The following is a 26,600-nucleotide window of genomic DNA, read 5'->3' as shown; positions in this document are numbered from 1 at the left end:
GAGGTCCCAGTAGTTCATTTTTGCTTTTGTTTCCCTTGCCTCTGGAGACTTGAGTAAGAAGTTGCTGCGGCCAAGATCAAAGAGGTTTTTTCCTGCTTTCTCCTCGAGGATTTTGATGGCTTCCTGTCTTACATTTAGGTCTTTCATCCATTTTGAGTTTATTTTTGTGTATGGTGTAAGAAAGGGGTCCAGGTTCATTGTTCTGCATGTCGCTGTCCAGTTTTCCTAGCACCACTTGCTGAAGAGACTGTCTTTATTCCATTGGATATTCTCTCCTGCTTTGTCAAAGATTAGTTGGCCATACGTTTGTGGGTCCATTTCTGGCTTCTCTATTCCGTTTCATTGATCTGAGTGTCTGTTTTTGTGCCAAAGGCAGTACAAGATTTTTAAAAAATTGTTTTATCTTTATTTATTTTTGAGAGAGAAAGACTGAGCACAAGCAGGGGAGGAACAGACACACACACACACACACACACACACACACACACACACACACTCACACAATCTGAAGCAGGCTCCAGGCTCTGAGTTGTCAGCACAGAGCCCAATGCAGGGCTCGAACCCAATATCCATGAGTTCATGACCTGAGCTGAAGTCAGATGCTCAACCGACTGAGCCACTCAAGCGCCCCTCCCAAGATTTTATTTACTGTTGTATTCTCAAAGTCTAACATATAGGCTGGCACATAGTATTTTTTCAATAATATTTTGATGAATTAATAGAAAGATGAGTAGAGTTGCCACGTGGTTGGAGGGGGAAATATTCTCTGGAAAGGATCAAGCAGCATGAAAGCTCAGAAGTATGAACAACTGGGTATATTCATGGAACTATTAATAAGTTTGGTATTACTGGAATATAAGATGTGAGGAAGGGATCAACAAACCTGGCTGTGTAGGGCCAAACCCATGGATAATTTGCATGCTAGGTTAAGGAGCTTGAATTTTATCCTGTGGGTTAGGGCACCAGTGGTTTTTAAACATGGTCAGAAAAGATTACCTTTAACAAACAATAAGGAGGTTGTTTTGAAAGGAGTGACTTGAGATGATGAACAGGTTATGGGCTCTCATTACACAGACAGTAGATGGTGTTACTATAGTAACTGTTGAGGCCCTCTCTACTGAGTGAGAATAGAAAATGACTTCTGACTTCCTCTTCATCGAACTTAGAAAGGAAAATTATGTCTCCATATTTCTTAGTAGCCAGATTATGAATCAAGGCAGCATATGAAATTTAATGTTTTTAAATGTTTGTGAAATCGGCTGTGCTTCTAGAGAAAGAAGTCATCAGCAGAATGATATAAGTCGTTGGTAAACTATATAAGAAGGCTTATTTTGTAGATCCAAACTGGATGTTGTCACGGAAGTAATTAGAATATGACAGATGCGTCATGACTTTTCTGCCCATTAAGAACCAACTCTTTAGTGTGTTCAGATATCTGATCAGTTTGGCTTTTTGAAAATTGTTACCTCTCAATTCTTCCATTGAACCTTGGTAATAACTACTTAATCTCTACTAAACAATGTGACTGATACAGACCAGAGAAGGTATCAGGGCTTCTGAATCTTTTAGAAACTTCTTTGCTTAAGCTCTTCAAACTCTAAGCTGTTAACTGTAGAGTTGACTGATAGCCATTTAACCTTGGACTGTTGTGTTTTTCACCTTGAAATAAATGAATTTCTCATACTAATTAGAATGATTTCAACATAGTGTTTTATCCTTCATTAATGGCACACTGGAACCGCTACATTTGAGGAGGGGAGGATTATTTTGGATCATAAACTACTTGAATCATTTTGATGTGGGTGCACAAGGCACAATATCAGTTTGCCAGTATCCCTTCTGTTTATATATTAAAGAAATTTAATACTTCCTTTGAGTCCTTTAATCCTTGAAAGGATGTAACAGATTTAGAATTAGTGGCAATTTATAGAGAACCTACTATGTGTCTGCTACCATGAATATACCCATGCCACTTTCATTTGGCAGATGTGTGGTGATACAGACAGGGGAAGGGAAAAGGCTTTGTAATATAAATAAATCCCTGAAACTATAGTATAATTCATTCTTAATAGTATACTCTTAGCAAAGAACATTCTGTCTATTACTACTATCTAGAAAAAAAGTTCCAGTGATCAAATTTATCTAAGAGAGAAACTCAGTAATCATGCACTCATTTATTACTCACACATTATGATTTCACCAAGTTAATATACGTTGGTTTGTAAGCTCCTTGGGAGCTTCCTGTGTATAATCTGAAACTGGCCCCACACCGAGGCAGGGGAGGAGAGACTAAAGAAAGGGAGTGGCCAGTCCAGATTGGTAGGTGGCAGGTTTAATAAGCAAGAGAACTTATATACAAGGCTTGTCTTGAGTGGCTGCAAGACAATTAGATTTCCACAGCCATCCACCAAATATTAAAAATTTATTAGAGGTCTTAACTGGGTTTAGTCATGTGTACTGACTATCCAGATGGTCTCAATACCACATCATTGTCTCAAGACTGTGTCTTTGGAGGAGTCTCTGGGAGCAGGGAAGGTAAATGGAATGAACATTCCAATGACAGAGGAAGGGATGAGGAGCCTCTGATTGCCAAGATCTAGCTCACTGATCAGCCAGCAGTCAGGTCTTCTCGATGACCTCCACCAACGGAGTACTTTGTAGAGGAATGATATTAGGTCACAATGATGTCTTAGGCCTGCATCCTGCCACTAAAGGCTTATCATTTCAGAGGAGAACTAAGGAGGGCATAAATAACTATACAAGAGTAAGGATTCAGAAAATGGGGAGATTGCTTTTATTTGGGGGAATAGAAGTCATCAAGGAAGCCTCCAGGAGAAGGTACTGAGATCATTCCTGACATAGGCATAGTTTGGCCATGAGAAGATGAAGGCCCTGCAGGAGCAAGGGACAGGGTAAGAAGGAACAGAGAGGCAGAAACAGGCAGGAGCAGATGGACTTTGCTCAGGAAAGTGGTTCCATTTGGTGTTATTTGCCTGAGTTATCACCCTTGTTAATACAACATGAACTATTGATACACCGAATTTTTATTATTTTTCTTAAACAAATAAGGTCTTCTTTTCTTTGTAAAAAGTGTTTACTAGGACATTTAATATCTAATACCCTTTTATGTAGAGGAAAATGTTCCTACTACTTGCTCCTGATTCAATGTTCAATATATTAAGCTAAATACTTACAAAGATATTACTACTCCCTTTCTATCATGTTTTGATAGACTCTAGCTCTCCTGTTTGTTAAAGAGAGTCATATATATGAACTCCTAAATTTTCTTCTAGGATTCTTATTGTCTTATTTTTCATAATTTTTATAGCAGTAGAATTATTCCTTTCCACTTAAATTCTCCTTTTGTCATATTGAAACTCCTGGATATTGTCCATTTCCGATTATTTTGGTCTACTGTTCTAGCTTCTTCATCTTCTGTCAGTACCGGAGTATTCTAGTCACACTGCCTTTATGGAACGTTTTAATGTCTGATAGTACAATTACCTTCCAACTTTCTTAATTTTTCAAAATGCTCTTACCTTCTGACATTTATTTTCCCACATGATTTTTAAGAACATTTATCTAGGGGCGCCTGGGTGGCGCAGTCGGTTAAGCGTCCGACTTCAGCCAGGTCACGATCTCGCGGTCCGTGAGTTCGAGCCCCGCGTCGGGCTCTGGGCTGATGGCTCAGAGTCTGGAGCCTGTTTCCGATTCTGTGTCTCCCTCTCTCTCTGCCCCTCCCCCGTTCATGCTCTGTCTCTCTCTGTCCCAAAAATAAATAAACGTTGAAAAAAAAAAAAAATTAAAAAAAAAAAAAAAAAAAAAAAGAACATTTATCTATCTCCAAAGGACACCTTTTTGTTTTCTATTAATAAGTTCTACAAAGTTAGTAGCATAGCCTTTCTTTTTTTTTTTTTTTACATTTTTTATGTTAAATATAATTTATTGTCAAATTGGTTTCCATACAACACCCAGTGCTCATCCCAACAGGTGTCCTCCTCAATACCTATCACTCACCCTTCCCTCCCTCCCACCCCCATAAGCCCTCAGTTTGTTCTCAGTATTTAAGAGTGTCTTATGGTTTGCCTCCCTCCCTGTCTGTAACTTTTTCCCCCTTCCTCTCCCCCATGGTCTTCTGTTAAGTTTCTCAGGATCCACATAAGAGTGAAACCATACAGTATCTGTCTTTCTCTGTATGGCTTATTTCACTTAGCATAACACTCTCCAGTTCCATCCATGTTGCTACAAAGGGCCATATTTCATGCTTTCTCATTGCCACGTAGTATTCCATTGTGTATATAAACCACAATTTCTTTATCCATTCATCAGTTGATGGACATGTAGGCTCTTTCCATAATTTGGCTATTGTTGAGAGTGCTGCTCTAAACATTGGGGTACAAGTGCCCCTATGCATCAGCACTCCTGTATCCCTTGGGTAAATTCCTAGCAGTGCTATTGGTGGTCATAGGGTAGATCTATTTTTAATTTTTTGAGGAACCTTCACACTGTTTTCTAGAGCGGAGTAGCATAGCATTTCTAAAGCAACCAAGCTGCAGTACAACAGGGATTTCAAAACTGGTGTTAAGGTCAATGCAGAAGCAGTCTTCATATATTTGTTTCTTTTCCTGATACTTCATAAAAGTCGGTGCCTATATTGCTTATCTGTGGCTGCATAAAAAATTACCCAAAAACTTTTTGGCTAAAAACAACAATAATCATTTTCTATTTTTCATAGTTTCTTTGGTCATGAATTTAGAAGTGGCTTGGCTGGGTGGTTGTGGCTCATATGGCGCCCATGAGGCCATAGTCAGACGCAGGACCACAATCATCTGAAGGCTGGACTGACTCTGGAGGATGCATTTCCTTTTCACAAGGTGACTTGAGAATCCTCAAGGCCACTAATGCTGGACATTGAGCATCATTGCTAGACTGGCTACCACTGCCACCTCGGGAACCTGGCTGTGGCCACCACTCCTGCCCTACCCCTGTCTGGATGGATTCCATGTGATCTCTGTCCCTTGACATTACCTAACTTCTGATGGACACTCTGCAGAAGATGTCTGTCATTGGCAGAGGCTGGTCATGCGCCTACACAACGTGCCTACAATAAGGGAGGCTGGGAGAATGAGCGTCCAGTATTTTTAGCTTCTTTAGTGGGAGCCAGACTCTGTCTCACAAAGTGGAAGATTCTTTGAACAACAGAAGAAGAATGTGAGGCCAAAGATAATAATACATATCTATTGTAGTAGTGAACTTTCTTGTTCTAGGAGATGTGGAAGGAGAGATGGCCCTTGCAGTGTTTTGTGGAAACATCTCTTTTGGCTTTCACAGAAGGAATAGATGATTCAAGAGAATTCTTTTTCGATTTATCTTCTGCGCTGCTGTCTGTAGAGGGAGCCATCTGCTTCGGACAGCAGCCGTCAGGATTGACATTCTAATAAAAGGTGCGAACTTATCCTGGACAGAGGACCAGGGCCAAGCCAGTGGGGTTAAACTCTGCAGAGTGAATGCCTGCGTGCAGAACCAAGACATATGATCCTGGATCTGCTTTGCTGAGTGCTCAGCTGAGACCCCAGTTCTACTCTATTCAGCTGAAAAGAGGTAGTCGGGACACAGACCCTCCATCGTCCATCCCAGCCCCAGAAGGGGCTCAGTAATGCTCTTAGGTATGTCTGACTGCATGTGGCACAGATGACCATCCATGTGCCTTCCTAGGTGAGGTGGCTGCTCCTGGACCCCAGTAAATGAACTAATTAACTTGGCCATTTGAACTTTAGAGACTACTTGTTCTGGAAAGGACAATATTGAGCTGTTCTTTCTGGCAGTAATTATGTACCAGACCAATTGCTTTTTGAGACCACTTCTAGTTGGGTCAGTAAAGCTGTGTCACTGGAAGAGAGGGAATTAGTCCACCTATTTGCAGGGGCAGAGCATTTCTTTTCTGGTTCATTTAGAACTATAAGGTTATTTACACAAAAAGTTAGAAATATGGGTAAGACTGCATTTAACTACAAATCACTTGGTGATGAAGTGTCTATTGAGCTTTCCTGGCACAGAACCGTGGTAGAGTGCAAACAGGAATATGATTCACAGTTCATATTTTCAAGGAATTAGTGGTGTGAACATCTCTAGACCAAATGACTAGAATTCCAGGCAGGAAGTAGTAAACATCAGTGAAGATGAGTGGGAAGATCAGAATCACCAGCTCACTGCGCCCTACCCCTGGAGATGCTGCTTCAGTAGGTTTAAGGTAGGTCTTGAGAATCTGCATTTTTTAAAAAATCTTTTTAATGTTTATTTATTTCTGAGACAGAAAGAGACAGAGCATGAGTGGGGGAGGGGCAGAGAGAGAGGGAGACACAGAATCAGAAGCAGGCTCCAGGCTCTGAGCTGTCAGCACAGAGCCCGAAATGGGGCTCGAATCCACAAGCCAAACCATGAGATCATGACCTGAGCCAAAGTCGGTCGCTCAACCGACTGAGCCACCCAGGCATCCCATGAGAATCTGCATTTTTTAAAGGTAGGCTCCATGCCCAGCATGGGCCCAATATGGGGCCTGAACTCACGACCCTGAGATCGAGACCCAAGCTGAGATCAGGAGTCGGGCACCTAACCAGCTGAGCCACCCAGGTGCCCCAGGTTAAAATCTGCATTTTTAACAAGTTACCAAGCAGTGTTGATGATGCTGGTCCAGGGACTATACTTTGAGATCCACTGGGCTAGAAGCACTCTCTTCCAGCTGTGGCTCTATAAACAAAATGCTTATTTTTGACAAATTTTGATAAATTGAATCAAGTTTTTAATAAAAATGCCTCACATTCAATTTTTTTAATATTTATTTTTGAGAGAGAGAGAGAGTGTGTGTGTGTGTGAGTGGGGGAAGGACAGCAGTGGTAGGGGCAAAGGGGATCCAAAGCAGACTCCATGCTGACAGCAGAGAGCCCAATATGGGGCTTAAACCCACTAACCCCAAGATCATGACCTGAGCTGAAGTTGGACACTCAACCAACTGAGCCACCCAGGTACCCCACATTCAATTTTTAATATATTTATGATCCCACTGACGAGAGTGGTATAAATAAATATACAAGGGTTTTCATGGCAGTGTTTCTTACAATAGTGAAATTAATTTAATTAATTAATGAATTCCAATTAAATTGGAATCAAAATAAATGCCTAGCAATGGGAGCTAGTACATCTTCTAGAAAAAAGTTCTTCACAGTTTATTAAAAGCGATGATGTAGTTACGTATTCACTTGCATGAAAGGTGTTATAAAGTATTCAAAACTGTAGTTCACCGTACATGCACTCACACACACACATACACGTGTGTGTGTGTGCGTGCGTGTGTGTGTGTGTGTGTGTGTGTGTGCATTTGGAAACACCAAAGTGTTAGTAATGGTTCTGTTAAGCAGCTTTTCCCTTCCGTGTTCTCTAACTTGTCTGCGGTTCTCTAACATCATCTGCATGGATGACTTATGTGATCGGTTTCTACTAAAAGAAGAGGCACTGACACATTCACCTTAAGTACTTTAGTCAGTCTTGCCGTTACAAGAAAAGCAGGTTTTGTTTCTAAAGCCAGGGTTTTCTGCATTGGCCCCTTAGAATAATTAAACTCCATAAATACTGGCTTCTGGCTCCAGAGAGTAAGTGCAGCTGAAGAAGTTAGAGTCTGGGTTCCACAAACTTCTTAACCTATATCCACATTTAATTGTTTATTTAAAAACCAGACACCCTTCCCCCCTCCCACCACCCCAACTTTTGTGTTATACTAATAGGTGCTATTCTTAGAGGCCTCTTCTGATACATTTGAAAGGTTGAAAGGAAACAAGCATTTGCAAACCTCAAACGCCTGTTGTTTGTAGTCTTCCATACAGTTCAGCTGAATATTTGTTGTGTGAAATAACCATGTAGTAAAAATAGAAAGTTTATTTCCTATCTTCTGGTATTTATTATCTCCCCTATGGGTAGCAAGTTTTCTTTCTCAAGCTGACCCACCTTTTCTGACTAATTTAATTTTGGTGGAGAGAATGGGGTGCTATTTACTTATTGCGAAGTTGCCCTGTGCAAAGCACTATGGTGGGGGCCATGGGGAAGAGGGAGGTGGTGTAAATCCACCTTGGGCCTTTACCAACAACAGAGCACCTTTCTGTATAATCGCTGCATTTGAGCTTTACTAGTGCTTTTTGTACAGGTTTTTTGCACAGGTGAGGGAACTGAGTCACGGAAGTTTTATAACTTAGGCAAACATCACAGAGTCTAAGGTACTAAGACTTAGGGTACTAAGGCAGCTCACAGTGCTCATCTGAATGTACCCTGGCTCCCTTCCTACTGGAAGCCTCCGGAGATTGTTCCTTCCTGGACCTTCTTCTTTCCCCCTGACTGCTTTCTTCGCCAGCCTCCTCATGGGGTTTGTCTCAGACACAGCTGTTGCTGCACCGTTGGCAACAACTTCCTTGGTTGGTGGTTTCTGCCCTGTGCCTACAGAATAGTACTCTGAAAGAAGCGCAAAAGTGTGTGTGTGGTTGGGGGGGGGGAGTATAGGGTTCCATTTGTATATTTATTATCATTCTTATTTATTACTCAACTTGTTGAAGTCAATGAGAGAACCACCTTTATGCCCCCACATCCCCCCAACCAGGTACCCATGTGTCATGGCCTGGGTTCTTCAGGAAGCAGCCTCTGACGTAAAGTTGAGCGGGCAGGACCTTTATCTGGGAGTGCCCCCAGGAGAGTCCTGTGGACAGGAGGGGAAGGAAGCAGTGTCAGTTAGAGGAAGGACAGTGCATTGATGCAGGCCTGATGATCCTTCCCCAGCCCCATGGGGAGTTCTGGACTTATAGGAATTGTGTGCATGGGCCAAACCTATACCATGGTAGGTCATTAAATGTGGGCCACATGGGAGGGACATGATATTGTTTGTTTTTACCATTTTATTTTATTTGTTTTTTTAGTTTACGTCCAAATTAGTTAGCATACAGTGCAACAATGATTTCAGGAGTAGATTCCTTGATGCCCCTTACCCAATTAGCCCATCTCCCCTCCCACCACCCCTCCAGTAACCCTCTGTTTGTTCTCTATATTTAAGAGTCTCTTACGTTTTGTCCCCCTCGTTTTTATATTATATTTGCTTCCCTTCCCTTATGTTCATCTGTTCTGTGTCTTAAAGTCCTCATATGAGTGAAGTCATATGATTTTTGTCTTTCTCTGACTAATTTCACTTAGCATAATACCCTCCAGTTCCATCCATGTGGTTGCAAATGGCAAGATTTCATTCTTCTTGATTGCCAAGTAATACTCCATTGTATATATATACCACATCTTCTTTATCCATTCATCCATGGATGGACATTTGGGCTCTTTCCATAATTTGGCTACTGTCAATGGCGCTGCTATAAACATTGGGGTGCATGTGCCCTTTGGAAACAGCACACCTGTGTCCCTTGGATAAATACGTACTAGTGCAATTGCTGGATTGGAGGGTAGTTCTATTTTTAATTTTTTGAGGAACCTCCGTACTGTTTTCCAGAGTGGCTGCACCAGTTTGCATTCCCATCAGCAGTGCAAAAGAGATCCTCTTTCTCCGCATCCTCGCCAACATCTGTTGTTGCCTGAGTTGTTAATGTTAGCCATTCTGACAGATGTGAAGTGGTATCTAATTGTGGTTTTGATTTGTATTTCCCTGATGATGAGTGATGTGGAGCATTTTTTCATGTGTCTGTTAGCCATCTGGATGGCTTCTTTGCGGGAGAAGTGTCTATTCATGTCTTTTGCCCATTTCTTCACTGGATTATTTGTTTTTTGGGTGTTGAGTTTGATAAGTTCTTTATCAATTTTGGATACTAACCCTTTATCTGATATGTCATTTGCAAATATCTTCTCCCATTCTGTCAGTTGCCTGTTAGTTTTGCTGATTGTTTCCTTCGCTGTACACAAGCTTTTTATTTTGATGAGGTTCCAGTAGTTCATTTTTGCTTTTGTTTCCCTTGCCTCCGGAGATGTGTTGAGTGAGAAGTTGCTGCGGCCAAGATCAAAGAGGTTTTTTCCTGCTTTCTCCTGGAGGATTTTGATGGCTTCCTGTCTTACATTTAGGTCTTTCATCCATTTTGAGTTTATTTTTGTGTTTGGTGTAAGAAAGGGGTCCAGGTTCATTGTTCTGCATGTTGCTGTCCAGTTTTCCCAGCACCACTTGCTGAAGAGACTGTCTTTATTCTTTCTTGCTTTGTCAAAGATGAGTTGGCCAGACACTTGTGGGTCCATTTCTGGGTTCTCTATTCTGTTACATTGATCTGAGTGTCTGTTTTTGTGCCAGTACCATACTGTCTTGATGATTACAGCTTTGTAATGCCGTTTGAAGTCTGGGGAGGGACATGATCTTGAGCAAGGCAGGTTTCTGTGGCTAAGGCAGGTCGTGAAGGGACCACAGCTGGAGGCTTCTAGCAGCTGTGGAACAATTCTTTCCTTGAAAGAAACTTGGGTGGTACATTGCTATCCCTGAGGCGCTGAGATAACATAGCGAAGACAGAGAACAGCCTGCTTTGCAGATTCTTAGGCAATTTTATTGACATCATGAGGTCCAGTGTATCACAAGAACATCTCAAGGAGAAAATCTTCATGAAGATGAAGGCCAGCCAAGCCTCTTAGCAGAGTGGGACAGCTTTCACACTCCCTACTGGCTCATGGCTCCCATCATCTGGAGCGGTGGAGAGAGGAGAAGGCAGATGCAATGTTCTTCCCAAACTTCCATTTTTGGAGGAGAGATTTTTTTCTGATAATTTACTGATTTTTAAAAATCAGCTCATGAAAATTCTTATCTGGGTGTGGCACTTCTGTGGGGGATTAGAAAGAATATACATTTGGCAGTCAGGAAACCACAGTTCCAGTCCTGACCCTGCCTCTTTCCTTATAGCTCTGTGACCTTAAGCAAGCCACACAGCCTGTCTTGGCCTCAGTTTCCCCATCCATAAGATAAGATAGTTTGGCATGAAGAAGTCTGTGGTCACTTCCAGCTCAGGATCATGAAGCTTCTCCAACATGTAGGCCAGGAGTCAATAAACTACAGCCCACAGGCCAAATCTGGCTCAATACCTGTTTTTGTAAATAAAGTTTTACTGGAACACAGCCATGCTCATATATTTTGCCTCTTGTCTATGGCTGTTTTCATGCAACAATGGCAGAGTTGAGTAGTTGCAACAGAGATTGTCTTGCAAGTCTAAAATATTTATTACTTGGCTCTTTACGGAAAAAAATTTGCCATCCCCTAGGCAAATCTTCCATCACGTGCCATTCTAAAGAGGAGAAGGAACAATATGGGCCATGAGGACATGCCTTTGCAATAATTTGGGCCAAGAGAGGTGTCTGTCAAGTAACATTTCTGGAGTATTCCTTGGGCAGTTGCGAAAAAGGGGAGGGTCAAAGGAGATGAGGAGAGAAGCATCCTGAACATACTGTGCACCAAGGGCAGCGTCTGCAAGGATTCCTGAGTAAGCAATGTCCTTAAGTGGGATCTTGTTTGCCAAAATATCCACCCCTGCAATCCCTGCATCAGCTCATTTATTACCCCCACAGCAGGATGTTTAGCAGGGAGGGAAAACGCAGGTTTCTCTTTTACCATCAAGGTCATTTGTATAGGAACTGAGCTGGGGGAAAAAATGAGTAAAGTAAATGAGTAAAGGGAAATTTTGGAAATGAGAGAAGAATCTCTCTCTGCTGGTGAAATGGCAGAATCATGAAGCTGTCACTCCTTTAGAGAAAATAGCTCTGCTGGTAAGAGACCACAGAAGTAGGAGGAATCCCGACAATATTACTATTAGGAGCTGTGCTCCGCAGTCTTAAGAAGCACAGCTTCTAGTTGCTTAACGACTCTTCATATCATCTTGTGTTCATCTCAGTGTCAAAACAGCCCATGGGGTAGTATCAAGTGTTATAATCCTCATCATCCTATATTTCACAGGTGTGGAAAGACTTCAGGATGATTTGCCTGATGCTTTTTGTAATGCCTGCAGCGTTTATGTTTCGTCCCAGCCATTTGCCTCTTAACATTTGGTCCTTTTGATTGCTTTTTGTTGTGTTGTCAGTATTAGTGTTGTCTTCCCAGGGAAATTCCACCCCCCTAAAGGTCCGGGAAGATGTCTCATACCAGGTCATAGAAGGTTTGCATTGAGAGAAGGCAGTCAGTCTAATGAAGCCACTTAAATATAAAATGAGGAAGATGAGGCTCTGAGAGGTGACCTGAGGGCCACATAGCTGGTGAGAGTAGAGCTAGAACAATAACTATGATCCTCTAACTTGAAGGCTGGTGCTTTTTGCACAGATCTTCATTACACCTCTTGGTAGTCCCCCCACCAAGTGTCTTATGTATACATACAAAGTAGTACTCCTGGTGAGTATCTAGACAGATACCCTGTCTTTAGAAATAGATTAAGCTCTTTCTGGGTTAAGGACCATGGCTACTATTTACATTACTTTAACTCCTAACTTTGAGCATCAAAAATATAATCCCTACCTTAAGAAACTATAAGATGAGGAGTGAATTAAACCCAAAGCAAGCAGAAGGGAAGAAATAATGAAGACAAGAGTGGAAATAAATGAAATAAATAGCAAATGAATGAAATAAAATAGAAAAACAATACAGAACATCAATAAGACCAAATATTCTTGAAAAGATCAACAAAATTAATAATTTTTTAGCTATAATGTCCAGGGAATAAGAAAGGACACTCAAATTCATGAATCTGGAATGAGAGGGGAGGAATAACTACTAACCTTAAAAAAATGAAAAAGATGAGAAGAGTATACTGTGAACAACAGTATGGCAGCAAATCAGAGAACTTAGATTACATGGGCAAATTTCTAGAAAGTTACAAGTTACCAAAACTGAGTGAAGAAGAAGAAATCTGGACAGACCTAAAAGAAGTTGATCAAATTAGTAAACTAAAAACTTCCAGTAGAGAAAAGCCCAGGCCCAGAAGCTTTCACTGGTGAATTCTGCCAAACATTTGAAGAAGAATTAATACCAGTTCTTCACAAACTCTTCCAAAAAAATGGAATTTGAAGAACACTTCCGACTTCATTCTGTGAGGCCATTCTTTGATACCAAAACCAGACTAAGACATCACAAGAACAAACAAATAAAACGATGAACCAATATCCATCATGAATAGATATGCAAAAATCGTCAACAAAACACTACTAACATAAATTCATTTAAAAAACATTAAAAAAAACAAAGGATTACACATGATCAAGTAGGATTTGCCTGAGAATGCAAGGGTCATGTAATATCAGAGGGTCAATAAATGAAATATACCATATTAATAGAATAAAGGGAAAAATTATATGATCATCTTAATAGATGCAGATAAAGTATTTGACAAAATCCAATATCCTTTCTTTTTTTATTACTATTATTTTTTTAATTTTATTTTTTATTTTAAAATGTGCATCCAAATTAGTTAGCATAAGTATCCAAAATCTATAAAGAGCTCACCAACTCCACACCCAAAAAACAAATAATCCAGTGAAGAAATGGGCAGAAGACATGAATAGACACTTCTCTAAAGAAGACATCCAGATGGCCAACAGGCACATGAAAAGATGTTCAACGTCGCTCCTCATCAGGGAAATACAAATCAAAACCACACTCAGATATCACCTCACGCCAGTCAGAGTGGCCAAAATGAACAAATCAGGAGACTATAGATGCTGGCGAGGATGTGGAGAAACGGGAACCCTCTTGCACTGTTGGTGGGAATGCAAATTGGTGCAGCCACTCTGGAAAACAGTGTGGAGGTTCCTCAGAAAATTAAAAATAGACCTACCCTATGACCTAGCAATAGCATTGCTAGGAATTTACTCAAGGGATACAGGAGTACTGATGCATAGGGGCACTTGTACCCCAATGTTTATAGCAGCACTCTCAACAATAGCCAAATTATGGAAAGAGCCTACATGTCCGTCAACTGATGAATGGATAAAGAAATTGTGGTTTATATACACAATGGAGTACTATGTGGCAGTGAGAAAGAAGGAAATACGGCCCTTTGTAGCAACGTGGATGGAACTGGAGAGTGTGATGCTAAGTGAAATAAGCCATACAGAGAAAGACAGATACCATATGGTTTCACCCTTATGTGGATCCTGAGAAACTTAACAGAAACCCATGGGGGAGGGGAAGGAAAAAAAAAAGATGTTAGAGTGGAAGAGAGCCAAAGCATAAGAGACTGTTAAAAACTGAGAACAAACTGAGGGTTGATGGGGGATGGGAGGGAGGAGAGGGTGGGTGATGGGTATTGAGGAGGGTACCTGTTGGGATGAGCACTGGGTGTTGTATGGAAACCACTTTGACAATAAACTTCATATATTGAAAAAAATAATAATAATAAATAAATAAATAAAAAGGAAAAAGAAAAAAAACAAATTAGTTAGCATATAGTGAAGCAAAGATTTCAGGAGTAGATTCCTTAATGCCTCTTACCCATTTAGCCCATCCCCCCTCCCACAATCCCTCCAGTAACCCTCAGTTTGTTCTCCATATTTATGAGTCTCTTCTGTTTTATCCCCCTCCCTGTTTTTACATTATTTTTGTTTCCCTTCCCTTATGTTCATCTGTTTTGTCTCTTAAAGCCCTCATATGAGTGAAGTTATATGATATTTGTCTTTCTCTGACTGACTAATGTCACTTAGCATAATACCCTCCAGTTCCATGCACGTAGTTGCAAATGGCAAGATTTCATTCTTTTTGATTGCTGAGTAATACTCCATTGTGTATATATATATATATATATATATATATATATATATATACACCACATCTTCTTTATCCATTCATCCATGGATGGACATTTGGGCTCTTTGCATAATTTGGCTACTGTCAGTGGCACTGCTATAAACATGGGGGTGAATGTGTCCTTTCGAAACAGCATACCTATATCCCTTGGATATTTATCCTATTAGTGAAATTGCTGGGTTAGAGGGTAGTTCTATTTTTAATTTTGGGGGGAACCTCCATACTGTTTTCCAGAGTGGCTGCACTAGCTTGCATTCCCACCAGCAATGCAAAAGAGATCCTCTTTCTCCGCATCCTCACCAACATCTGTTGTTGCCTGAGTTGTTAATGTTAGCCATTCTGCCAGATGTGAGGTAGTATCTCGTTGTTTTGATTTTTATTTCCCTGATGATGAGTGATGTGGAGCATTTTTTCATGTGTTGTTTGGCCATCTGGATGTCTTCTTTGGAGAAGTGGCTATTCATGTCTTTTGCCCATTTCTTCACTGGATTCCTTGTGTTTTGGGTGTTGCGTTTTATAAGTTTTCTGTAGATTTTGGATACTAACCCTTTATCTGATATGTCATTTGCAAATATCTTCTCCCATTCTGTTGGTTGCCTTTTAGTTTTGCTGATTGTTTCCTTCGCTGTGCACAAGCTTTTTGTTTTGATGAGGTTCCAGTAGTTCATTTTTGCTTTTGTTTCCCTTGCCTCCGGAGATGTGTTGAGTAAGAAGTTGCTGCAGCCAAGATCAAAGAGGTTTTTTCCTGCTTTCTCCTGGAGGATTTTGATGGCTTCCTGTCTTACATTTAGGTCTTTCATCCATTTTGAGTTTATTTTTGTGTATGGTGTAAGAAAGGGGTCCAGGTTCATTGTTCTGCATGTTGCTGTCCAGTTTTCCCAGCACCACTTGCTGAAGAGACTGTCTTTATTCTTTCTTGCTTTGTCAAAGATGAGTTGGCCAGACACTTGTGGGTCCATTTCTGGGTTCTCTATTCTGTTCCATTGATCTGAGTGTCTGTTCTTGTGCCAGTACCATACTGTCTTGATGATTACAGCTTTGTAGTATGGCTTGAAGTCTGGAATTGTGATGCCTCCTGCTTTGGTTTTCTTTTTCAAGATCGCTTTGGCTATTCGAGGTCTTTATTGGTTCCATACAAATTTTAGGGTTGTTTGTTCTAGCCTTGTGAAGAATGCTGGTGTTATTTGGATAGGGATTGCATTGAATATGTAGATTGCTTTGGGTAGTATCGACATTTTAACATTATTTGTTCTACCTATCCAGTAGCATGGAATCTTTTTCCATTTCTTTGTGTCTTCTTCAATTTCTTTCATAAGTTTTCTATACTTTTCATTGTATAGATTTTTCACCTCTTTGGTTAGATTTATTCCTAGGTATTTTATGGTTTTAGTGCAACTGTAAATGGATCGATTCCTTGATTTCTCTGTCACTTCATTGGTGGTGTATAGGAATGCAACCGATTTCTGTATGTTGATTTTATATCCTACAACTTTGTGGAATTCATGAATCAGTTCTAGCCATTTTTTGGTGGAATCTTTTGGGTTGTCCATATAGACTATCATGTCATCTGTGAAGAGTGAAAGTTTGACCTCCTCCTGGCCGATTTGGATGCCTTTTATTTCTTTGTGTTATCTGATTGCAGAGGCTAAGACTTCCAATACTATGTTGAATAACAGTGGTGAGAGTAGACATCCCTGTCTTGTTCCTGACCTTGGGGGGAAAGCTCTCAGTTTTTCCCCATTGAGGATGATATTAGCATTGGGTCATTCATATATGGCTTTTATGATCTCGAGATATGCTCCTTCTATCCCTTCTTTCTTGAGGGTTTTTATCAAGAAAGATGCTGTATTTCGTCAAATGCTTTCTCTGCATCTATGGAGAGGATCCTATGGTTCTCGTCCTTTCTTTTATTGATATGATGAATCATGTTAATTGTTTTGCGGATATTGAACCATCCTTGCATCCCAGGAATAAATCCCACTTGGTCATGGTGAATAATTTTTTAATGTATTTTTGGATCCGGTTGGCTATTACCTTGTTGAGGATTTTTGCATCCATGTTCATCAGGGAGATTGGTCTATAGTTCTCCTTTTTAGTGGGGTCTCTGTCTGGTTTTGGATCAAGGTAATCCTGGCTTCATAGAAAGATTTTGGAAGTTTTCCTTCCATTTCTATTTTTTGAAACAGTTTCAAGAGAATAGATGGTAACTCTTCCTTAAGTGTTTGGTAGAATTCCCCTGGAAAGCCATCTGGCCCCGAACTCTTGTTTTTTTGGCAGATTTTTGATTACTAATTCAATTTCCTTACTGGTTATGGGTCTGTTCTTCCTGTTTTAGTTTTGGTAGTCTATGTGTTTCAAGGAATTTGTCCATTTCTTCCAGATTGCCCATATTATTGGAATATAATTGCTCATAATATTCTCTTATATTGTTTTTATTTCGGCTGTGTTGGTTGTGATCTCTCCTCTTTCATTCTTGGTTTTATTTATTTGGGTCCTTTCCTTTTTCTTCGTGATCAAACTGGCTAGTGGTTTATCAATTTTGTTGATTCTTTCAAAGAACCAGCTTCTGGTTTCATTGATCTGTTCTATTGGTTTTTTTTTTTTTTGTTTCTTTCGATAGCATTAATTTCTGCTCTAATCTTTATTATTGCCTGTCTTCTGCTGGTTTTGGATTTTATTTGTGGTTATTTTTCCAGCTCCTTACAGCATAAGGTTAGGTTATGTATCAGAGATATTTCTTCCCTCTTTAGGAAGGCCTGGATTGCTATGTACTTTCCTCTTATGACTGCCTTTGCTGCATCTCAGAGGTTTTGGGTTGTGGTGCTATCATTTTCATTGACTTCCATATACTTTTAATTTCCTCTTTAACTGTTTGGTTAGCCCATTCATTCTTTAGTAGGATGTTCTTCAGTCTCCAAGTATTTGTTACCTTTACAAATTTTTTCTTGTGGTTGATTTCGAGTTTCATAGCAGTGTGGTCTGAAAATATGCACGGTATGATCTCGATCTTTTTGTACTTACTGAGGGCTGATTTGTGTCCCAGTATATGGTCAGTTCTGAAGAATGTTCCATGTGCACTGGAGAAGAATGTATATTCTGCTGCTTCAGGGTGAAATGTTCTGAATATATCTGTCAAGTCCATCTGGTCCAGTATGTCATTCCAAGCCATTGTTTCCTTGTGGATTTTTTGATTAGATGATCTATCCATTGATGTGAGTGGGGTGTTGAAGTCTCCTACTTATTATGGTATTACTATTGATGAGCTTCTTTATGTTTGCGATTAATTGATTTATATATTTGGGTGCTCGCACATTTGGCACCTAAATGTTTACAATTGTTAGGTCTTCTTGGTGGATAGACCCCTTGATTATGATATAATGCCCTTCTGCATCTTTTGATACAGTCTTTATTTTAAAGTCTAGATTGTCTGATATAAGTATGGCTACTCCGGCTTTCTTTTGTTGACCATTAGCATGATAGATGGTTCTCCATCCCCTTATTTTCAATCTGAAGGTGTCTTTAGGTCTGAAGTGGGTCTCTTGTAAACAGCATCTAGATGGATCTTGTTTTCTTATCCATTCTGTTACCCTATGTCTTTTGTTTGGAGCATTGAGTCCATTGACAGTTAGAGTGAGTGCTGAAAGATAGGAATTTATTACCATTATGATTCTTGTAGAGTTGGAGTTTCTGGTGGTGTTCTCTGGTCCTTTCTAATCTTTGTTGCTTTTGAGATATACATATATATATATATATATGTATTTTTTTTTCATCTTTTCTCCCCTCAGAGAGCCCCTTTTAAAATTTCTTGCAGGGCTGGTTTAGTGGTCACAAACTCCTTTAATTTTTATTTGTTGGGAAACTTTTAATTTCTCATTCAGTTTTGAATGACAGCCTTTCTGGATTAAGAATTCTTGGCTGCATATTTTTCTGATTCAGCACACTGAATATATCCTGCCACTCATTTCTGGCCTACCAAGTTTCTGTGCATAGGTCTGCTGCAAACCTGATCTGTCTTGCCTTGTAGGTTAGCGACTTTTTTTCCCTTGCTGCTTTCATGATTCTCTCCTTGCCTGAGTATTTTGTGAATTTGACTATGATATACCTTGTCGATGGTCGGTTTTTGTTGAATTTAATGGGGGTCCTCTGTGCTTCCTGGATTTTGATGTTTGTGTCTTTCCCCAGGTTAGGAAAGTTTTCTGCTATGATTTGCTCACATAACCCTACTACCCCTATTTCTCTCTCTTCCTCCTCTGGGACCCCTATGATTCTGATGTTCTTCCTTTTTAATGAGTCACTGGTTTCTCCAATTCTTAAATCATGCTCGTTTGCCTTAATTTCCCTCTTTTTTTCTGCTTCGTTATTCTCTATAAGTTTGTACTCTATATTGCTGATTCTGTGTTCTGCCTCATCCATCCTTGCAGCCGCTGCATCCATCCATGATTGCAACTCAGTTATGGCGTTTTTTATTTCATTCTGGCTATTTTTTATTTCTTTTATCTCTGCAGAAAGGTATTCTAATCTATTTTCGACTCCAGCTAGTATTCTTATTACTGTGATTCTAAGTTCTGGTTCAGACATCTTGCTTGTATCTGTGTTGGTTAAATCCCTGGCTGTTGTTTCTTCATGCTCTTTCTTTTGGGGTGAATTCCTTTGTGTTGTCATTTTGAAGGGAGAAAAGGAATTAATGAATAGAAAATTGAAATTAAAAAAATTAAAATAAAAAAATATTAAAATTCAAAATTAAAAACACACACACACACAGAAATCGAATAGATGGTGCTAGATCCTAGGTGTGTTTTGGTCTGGGTGTTGAAAGTGGTTTGACACATTAGAGGGAAAAAAAGTGGGGGGCGGGATAAAAAAAAAAAAAGGAAATCCTTTGAGAATTTAAAAAAATGAATACACTGAAGTAGACAAAAATGAGATGATGTGGGTATAATAGAATTTAAAAAAATACACACAAGATAGAAAATATAGTAGAAAAAAATTAAAGAAAAATATTTTTAGTAAAAATTAAAAAGAAATATGATTTTTTTTCATTTTCTGTATTTACCAGAAAAGAAAAGAAACAAAACAGAAAAAAAGAAAAAGAAAAAAATCATTTGAAAATTTGAAAAAGTGAATACACTGTAGCAGACTAAAATAAAATGATGGGAGTAAGATAGAATTTGAAAAAACTTACATAAAAGCAAAAAATATAGTAATAAAAATTAAATAAAAATATTTTTAAAAGAAATTGAAAGCAAAATGAAGTTTTTCTCTTTCTGCATTCAAGAAAAAGAAAAATGAAAACGAGAAAAAAAGAAAAAGAAAGAAAAAAGGAAATGTTGGAAAATTTGGAAAGGTGAGTACACTGAGGTAGACTAAAATAAAATGATGGAGGTAAAGTAGAATTTGAAAAAACTTAAACAAAAGTAAAAAATATAGTAATAAAAATTAAAGACAGATATTTTTAATATAAATTGACAATAAAAATGAGTTTTTTCTCTTTCTGTATTCAAGAAAAAGAAAAGAATTTTAAAAGAGAAAAAGAAAAAAGAGAAAGAAAGGAAAAAAAAAATTAAATAGATGAACCTGCTAACAGATTGAAGTAGGACTGAAATTGCTTAGTTTTCCCCTAGAGGTCAGTCCATGTAGCTCTTTATAGTCCATAAATTAAGCTGGAGGTGAGCTTAGTTCTTGAAGAGTGAAGTTGGCTCAGTTGAACTGTTACACCAAACCCCACCCTCCACTAGATGGCGCTGCTAGCCTACTGGGGTGGATTGTTGCAGTGCTCGTAGGTGCGCATGCATGGGAGCGGTGAAAATGGCGCCACCCAGCTACCCAGTCTGTTCTCCCAGATCAGCAATCGCCCACCCGTCCTCTGTTTTCAGCTCTCGTCCACTCCCCACTTTTCACTCTCTGTGACCAGGCCCCAGTCAGTTCCTCTCTCCCAAGTTTTGTCTCAGATGTGGCTGTTTTCCCCAGCCCCTTACTTCCAAAGGACTGCGACTTTGACCCATTCTGCCCCTCTACGGGAGGGTCTCACTGAGCAGTGGCCGAATGAGCAAGGGCAGAATGTCGGCTGCACCCAGGAATGCCCGCTGGACCCTGCTGTTGCCGGTGCCCCAAGACTGCGGCCAGGTGCCAGCCTGCCCAAAAAAAAGTTCACGAGACAGTGTAGCAGCAGCTTTTCAGGGATTATGAAAAATCACAACACATATCTGGCCCCAGGCTTCACCCTCAAAGACCTTGCCCCAGCACCAGCGAATGTGGCTGCCTTCTGGGGTCTTCTGGGACTGGGTGGGTTCAACAGTCTCTACCAAATGTCCTTCCAGCAGTGGAATCATGTCTCCCTGTGTGGCCTGAGAACCTCCCAGACTTCCCTCTGTTCCTGGGGATTCAGCCTTCCCATCAGAGAACCACCAGGTATCGAGCTGCAGAGTTGGCTGACTGCGCTCCCCTTGTTTACAGTCTTAATGGAATTTAAACCCTCTCCTTTCTCCTTTCTCCTTTCTCCATTTTTAGTTTAGTCCCTGCGACTGTTTCCAATTTTCCACTTTCTCTCCAGCTGCTTTTGGGGAGGGATGCTTTTCCTGTATGCTCCCCCCCTCCCCAGTCTCCGTCTTCTCTCCTCCCACAAAAGGGTTCCCTACCTTCCGCGGCTTCTTGCTCCGCAAGTTCAGCTCTCCGTTCCACATACGCTGAATTCTGTGATTCAGGTTGTGCAGATTGTTGTGTTAATCCTGCAATCAGTTTTCTAGGTGTCTAGGATGGTTTAGTGTTGGTCTGGCTGTATTTCATGGACACGAGACACACAAAAACTTCCATGCTTTTCCACCCTCTTGGTTCCTCCCCTATCCTTTCTTGATTAAAAAAAAAAAAAAACACTCAACAAACTAAGAATAGAAAGGAACTTCCTAAACCAGATAAAGGGCATCTATGAACACACTGTAGCTAATTCATACTTTTTGGTATAAAAATGAGTGTTTTTCCCCTAAGATCAGGAACATGACAAAGATGTTTTCTTTCACCACTTCCATTTAGTACTGTCCTAGAGGTTCTAGCCAGGGAAATTAAGTAAGGAGAAGAAATAAAAGGCATCCAGGTTAATGAATGGATAAAGAAGATAAGATTACATATCTTATATAGAATCTAGGGGTATTACTTGGCAATCAAAAAGAATGAAATTTGCTGTTTGCAACTATGTGGATGGAACTAGAGGGTATTATGCTAAGCGAAATTAGTCAGAGAAAGACGAATATCATAGGACTTCACTCATTTGAGGACTTTAAGATACAAAACAGATGAACATAAGGGAAGGGAAACAAAAATAATATAAAAACAATGAGGGGGACAAAACAGAAGAGACTCTTAAATACAGAGAACAAACAGAGGGTTGCTGGAGGGGTTGTGGGAGGGGGGACGGGCTAAATGGGAAAGGGGCATTAAGGAATCTACTCCTGAAATCATTGTTGCACTATATGCTAACTTTATGTAAATTATAAAATAAATAAATTATTTTTTTTAAAGGCATCCAGGTTAGAAAAGAAGTAAAACTATCTCTATTTAAAGATAACATGTTCTGGGGCGCCTGGGTGGCTCTGTCAGTTAAGCGTCCGACTTCGGGTCAGGTCATGATCTCGCGGTCTGTGGGTTCAAGCCCCGCGTCAGGCTCTGTGCTGACAGCTCAGAGCCTGGAGCCTGTTTCAGATTCTATGTCTCCCTCTTCCTCTGACCCTCCCCTGTTCATGCTCTCTCTCTCTCTGTCTCAAAAATAAATAAATGTTAAAAAAATTAAAAAAAATAAAGATAACATGTTCTTGTACATAGAAAACCCTAAGAAATCCACTAAAAACTGTTAACACTAATAAACAAGAAGATTGCAGGATACAAGATCAATACACTAAAACCAGTTGTATTTCTATACACTAGCAGTGAACATTTCAAGAATGAATTAGCATCAAAATAAAATACTTAAGTATCAAAAATAGCATCAAAATAGCATCAAAAAAGTATAAATTTAATATGATACATGCCTTATGCTGAGATCAACTTTGGAAGCACAAAGAACAGGGTAAAAAATATTTGCAAATTCTATATCAAATAAAAGTTTAATATCCATAATATGTGAAGAACTACAACTCAACAACAAAAATACAAACAACTCAATTTAAAAATGGGCAAAGTACTTGAATAGACCTTTTTTTTTAAAAGAAGATCTATAAATGGCCAAAAGCCACATGAAAACTCATTAAGGAAATGCAAATCAAAGCCACAATGAGATACCACTTCACATCCACTAGGTTGGCTATAATTTAAAAACCAGAAAATAACAGTGTTGTTGAAGATGTGGAAAGCCTCATACACTAATAGAGGGAATGTAAAATGGTGTAGCTGCTGTGGAAAACAGTCTGGTGGCTGCTCAATAAGCTAAGTATAGAATTAGTATATGACCCAGCAATTCCACTCCTGGATATATACTCAAAAGAATAGAAAATGGGTACTCAAACAGATTCTTGTAGGCCAATGTTTATTGCATAATTACTTATGACACTAAAAAGGTGGAAACAACTCAAGTGTCCATCAATAGATGAATGGTTAAACAGAGCGTGATATATACATGCAATGAATATTATTCAGGTATAGAAAGGAAGGCCTAATACATGCCACACACTGATGAACCTTGAAAACAGTATGCTAAATGAAATAAGCCAGATACAAAAGGATACATATTGTATGATTTCATACCACACTTGCCGAAAGAGACTGCCAAAGGCTCCTCGAGAACGTTTGCTTTTCCATAGATGCATTTCCCCTGAGTTCTCTCCTATAAAATCCTGTCTTTTAAATAGCAGTGTCCCATTTAAATAATCCTTTCTGACAGAGGCTTGGCCCTGGAATTCCTTGTGCATATTAAAACTATAAATAATCCTGTCATTAGGAATAAATCTCCTTAATGTTCATGTCATAACTGAATTCACCTCTAATTAATGTAGCATTACCTAGTGGCACAGGTGGATTAACTTCTGTTTTCTGATTGCCCTTGAATGTTGCCTGGAAGTTGCCAGGGTGCTGATGAAGTCAATAAGGGCTGTGCATTGATTTTCAGATGCGAGGACGATCCCCAGCACGGCTCCAGACGTGTCCCCGGGACTAACAATGTTCAACAGCACAGTGGCCGCGACCAAGATGAAACACATGAGGGAGTAAGTAGCATGTTGCCTGACCCCTAGGAGAGTGGAACATCAGACCATATTGACAAGGAGTGTGATCCTATCACATAATGCTATTCCACTTGGACACCACAGACATAACAGCTGTGCTCTTCTAGAAGCCGGTGTAAAAACTCAGTTGGAAAGGCCTGAATCTGCATCAAAAACTCCTGCTGTGGTCTGAATGTGTGCCCCCCTCCCACAAATTCATATGTTGAAATCCTAACCTCCAGAGGACATGTTAATAGTAGGTGGAGCCTTTGGGAAGTACTTAAATCATGGCACTTAATGACTGGCACATAGGCCTTATGAATGGGATTGGTGCCTTGTAACAGAGGTTCCAGAGAGCTCCCTAGCCCCTGGTGCCATGTGGGACACAGGGAGCAGTTGCTGGCTTTGAACCAGGAAGAGGGCCCTCACCAGAAGCTGACCATGCAGGTGCTTTGGTCTTGGACTTCTCAGCCTCCAGGACTGTGAGCAATGCATCTCTGTTGTTGACAAGCTACGCAGTCTATGGTAGGCTGTAGCAGCCCTGAAGAATAAAGACAGCACCGGTGACAGGCTTCTGGGCAAAGAAGAAACCCCAGCCTCCTAGTCCAAATTTTCCTGGACAATTCATGTCTGTAGATCAGAAGTTGACAAATTCTTTCTATAAGGGGTGATGTAATAAATACTTTAGGTTCTGTGGGCCTTAGAATTTCTGTCACAATCACTCAACTCTGCTGTTGTAACACAAAAGCAGCCTTAGCCAATATGTAAATAAGTAAACGTGGCTGTGCTTCAATAAAACATTGTTTCAGCCTGAAATTTGAATTTCATACAATTTTCAAGTATCACAGAATATTATTATTTTGATTTTTTTCAACCATTTAAAAATGTAAAAACAATTCTTAGCTCACAAAATGTACAAAAAGCAGGTGACAGGCCACTGATTTGGCCTGTGGCTCTATCGTTTGAAGACCCCTGCTAAACTTCTAAAGTCTACTTCCTGTATTGGCGCTGTTCATGAACAGTTAGGGAAGTTAGGCAAAAATTATTTTTCAGTCGATTTGCATTTAGATTGTTCTTGCAACACCACACATCATCATACAGGTTGATGTTTGAAAGCAAAGGAGAGGGGCGCCTGGGTGGCTCCGTCAGTTAAGCATCCAACTCTTGATTGTACCTCAGGCCTTGGTCTCAGGGTCATAAGTTTAAGCCCTGCCTTGGGCTCCATGCTGGGCCTATTTAAACAAGAGAGAAAGAGAGAGAGGGAAAGAAAGAAAGGGGGAGGGAGGAAGGAAGGAAGCAAAGGAGAAAAAAGTGATGAAAATTATTTCTAAACTTAAAGCTGGTAATGTATTTTCTTTTTTTTTCATGAACTTTCATTTAGTTTATTTTTTTTTGAAGTTCTTTTTTTCTTTTTTTTAAAATATGAAATTTATTGTCAAATTAGTTTCCATACAACACCCAGTGCTCATCCCAACAGGTGCCATGCTCAATACTCATCACCCACCCTTCCCTCCCTCCTACCCCCCCATCAGCCCTCAATTTGTTCTCAGTTTTTAAAGGTCTCTTATATGTTGGCTGTCTCCCTCTCTAGCCTTTTTTTTCCTTCCCTTCCCTCTTGGTCTTTTCTTAAGTTTCTCAGGATCCACATAAGAGTGAAAACATATAGTATCTGTTTTTCTCTGTATGACTTATTTCACTTAGCATAACACTCTCCAGTTCCATCCACGTTGCTACAAAGGGCCATATTTCATTCTTTCTCATTGCCAAGTAGTATTCTATTGTGTATATAAACCACAATTTCTTTTTTTTTCTTTTTTTCTTTTTCAGTATATGAAATTTATTGTCAAATTGTTTTCCATACAACACCCAGTGCTCATCCCAAAAGGTGCCCTCCTCCATACCCATCACCCACCCTCCCCTCCCTCCCACCCCCCATCAACCCTCAGTTTGTTCTCAGTTTTTAAGAGTCTCTTATGCTTTGGCTCTCTCCCACTCTAACCTCTTTTTTTTTTTTTTTTCCTTCCCCTCCCCCATGGGTTTGTGTTAAGTTTCTCAAGGTCCACATAAGGGTGAAACCATATGGTATCTATCTTTCTCTGTATGGCTTATTTCACTTAGCATCACACTCTCCAGTTCCATCCACGTTGCTACAAAGGGCCGTATTTCATTCTTTCTCATTGCCATATAGTACTCCCTTGTGTATATAAACCACAATTTCTTTATCCATTCATCAGTTGATGGACATTTAGGCTCTTTTCACAATTTGGCTATTGTTGAGAGTGCTGCTATGAACATTGGGGTACAAGTGCCCCTATGCATCAGCACTCCTGTATCCTTTGGGTAAATTCCTAGCAGTGCTACTGCTAGGTCATAGGGTAGGTCTATTTTTAATTTTTTGAGGAACCTCCACACTGCTTTCCAGAGTGGCTGCACCAATTTGCATTCCCACTAACAGTGCAAGAGCATCTAGATGGATCTTGTTTTCTTATCCATTCTTTTACCCTATATCCTTTGATTGGAGCATTGAGTCCATTGACGGTTAAAGTGAGTACTGAAAGATAGGAATTTATTGCTGTAATGATGCTTGTAGAGTTGGAGTTTCTGGTGGTGTTCTCTGGTCCTTTCTA

The 26,600-nt window shown here is 39.9% G+C and overlaps 1 protein-coding gene across 12 annotated transcripts in view; it reads left to right on the top strand.

The window, feature by feature from the left end:
• Positions 1 to 26,600, top strand: part of NEK11 (NIMA related kinase 11) — a 275,620-nt gene that overhangs the window by 194,984 nt on the left and 54,036 nt on the right. For 9 of the 12 annotated variants that reach the window (XR_006718737.1, XR_006718736.1, XM_045503664.1 and 6 more), the window contains one exon: positions 23,880 to 23,976. The exons of the other annotated variants lie outside the window; for them this stretch is intronic. Coding sequence is in view for 7 of the 9 variants with exons in the window: in XM_045503656.1 (XP_045359612.1) it covers positions 23,880 to 23,976 (97 nt within the window). In the remaining 2 variants the exon portion in view is untranslated. The remainder of the gene's footprint in view (positions 1 to 23,879; positions 23,977 to 26,600) is intronic. 12 annotated transcript variants of the gene reach the window in all.

Source organism: Leopardus geoffroyi, chromosome C2 (assembly GCF_018350155.1).
Source record: "Leopardus geoffroyi isolate Oge1 chromosome C2, O.geoffroyi_Oge1_pat1.0, whole genome shotgun sequence".
Taxonomy (NCBI): domain Eukaryota; kingdom Metazoa; phylum Chordata; class Mammalia; order Carnivora; family Felidae; genus Leopardus; species Leopardus geoffroyi.
Note: the sequence above shows the minus strand (reverse complement) of the source record. Positions and strands in the feature narration are given on the sequence as shown.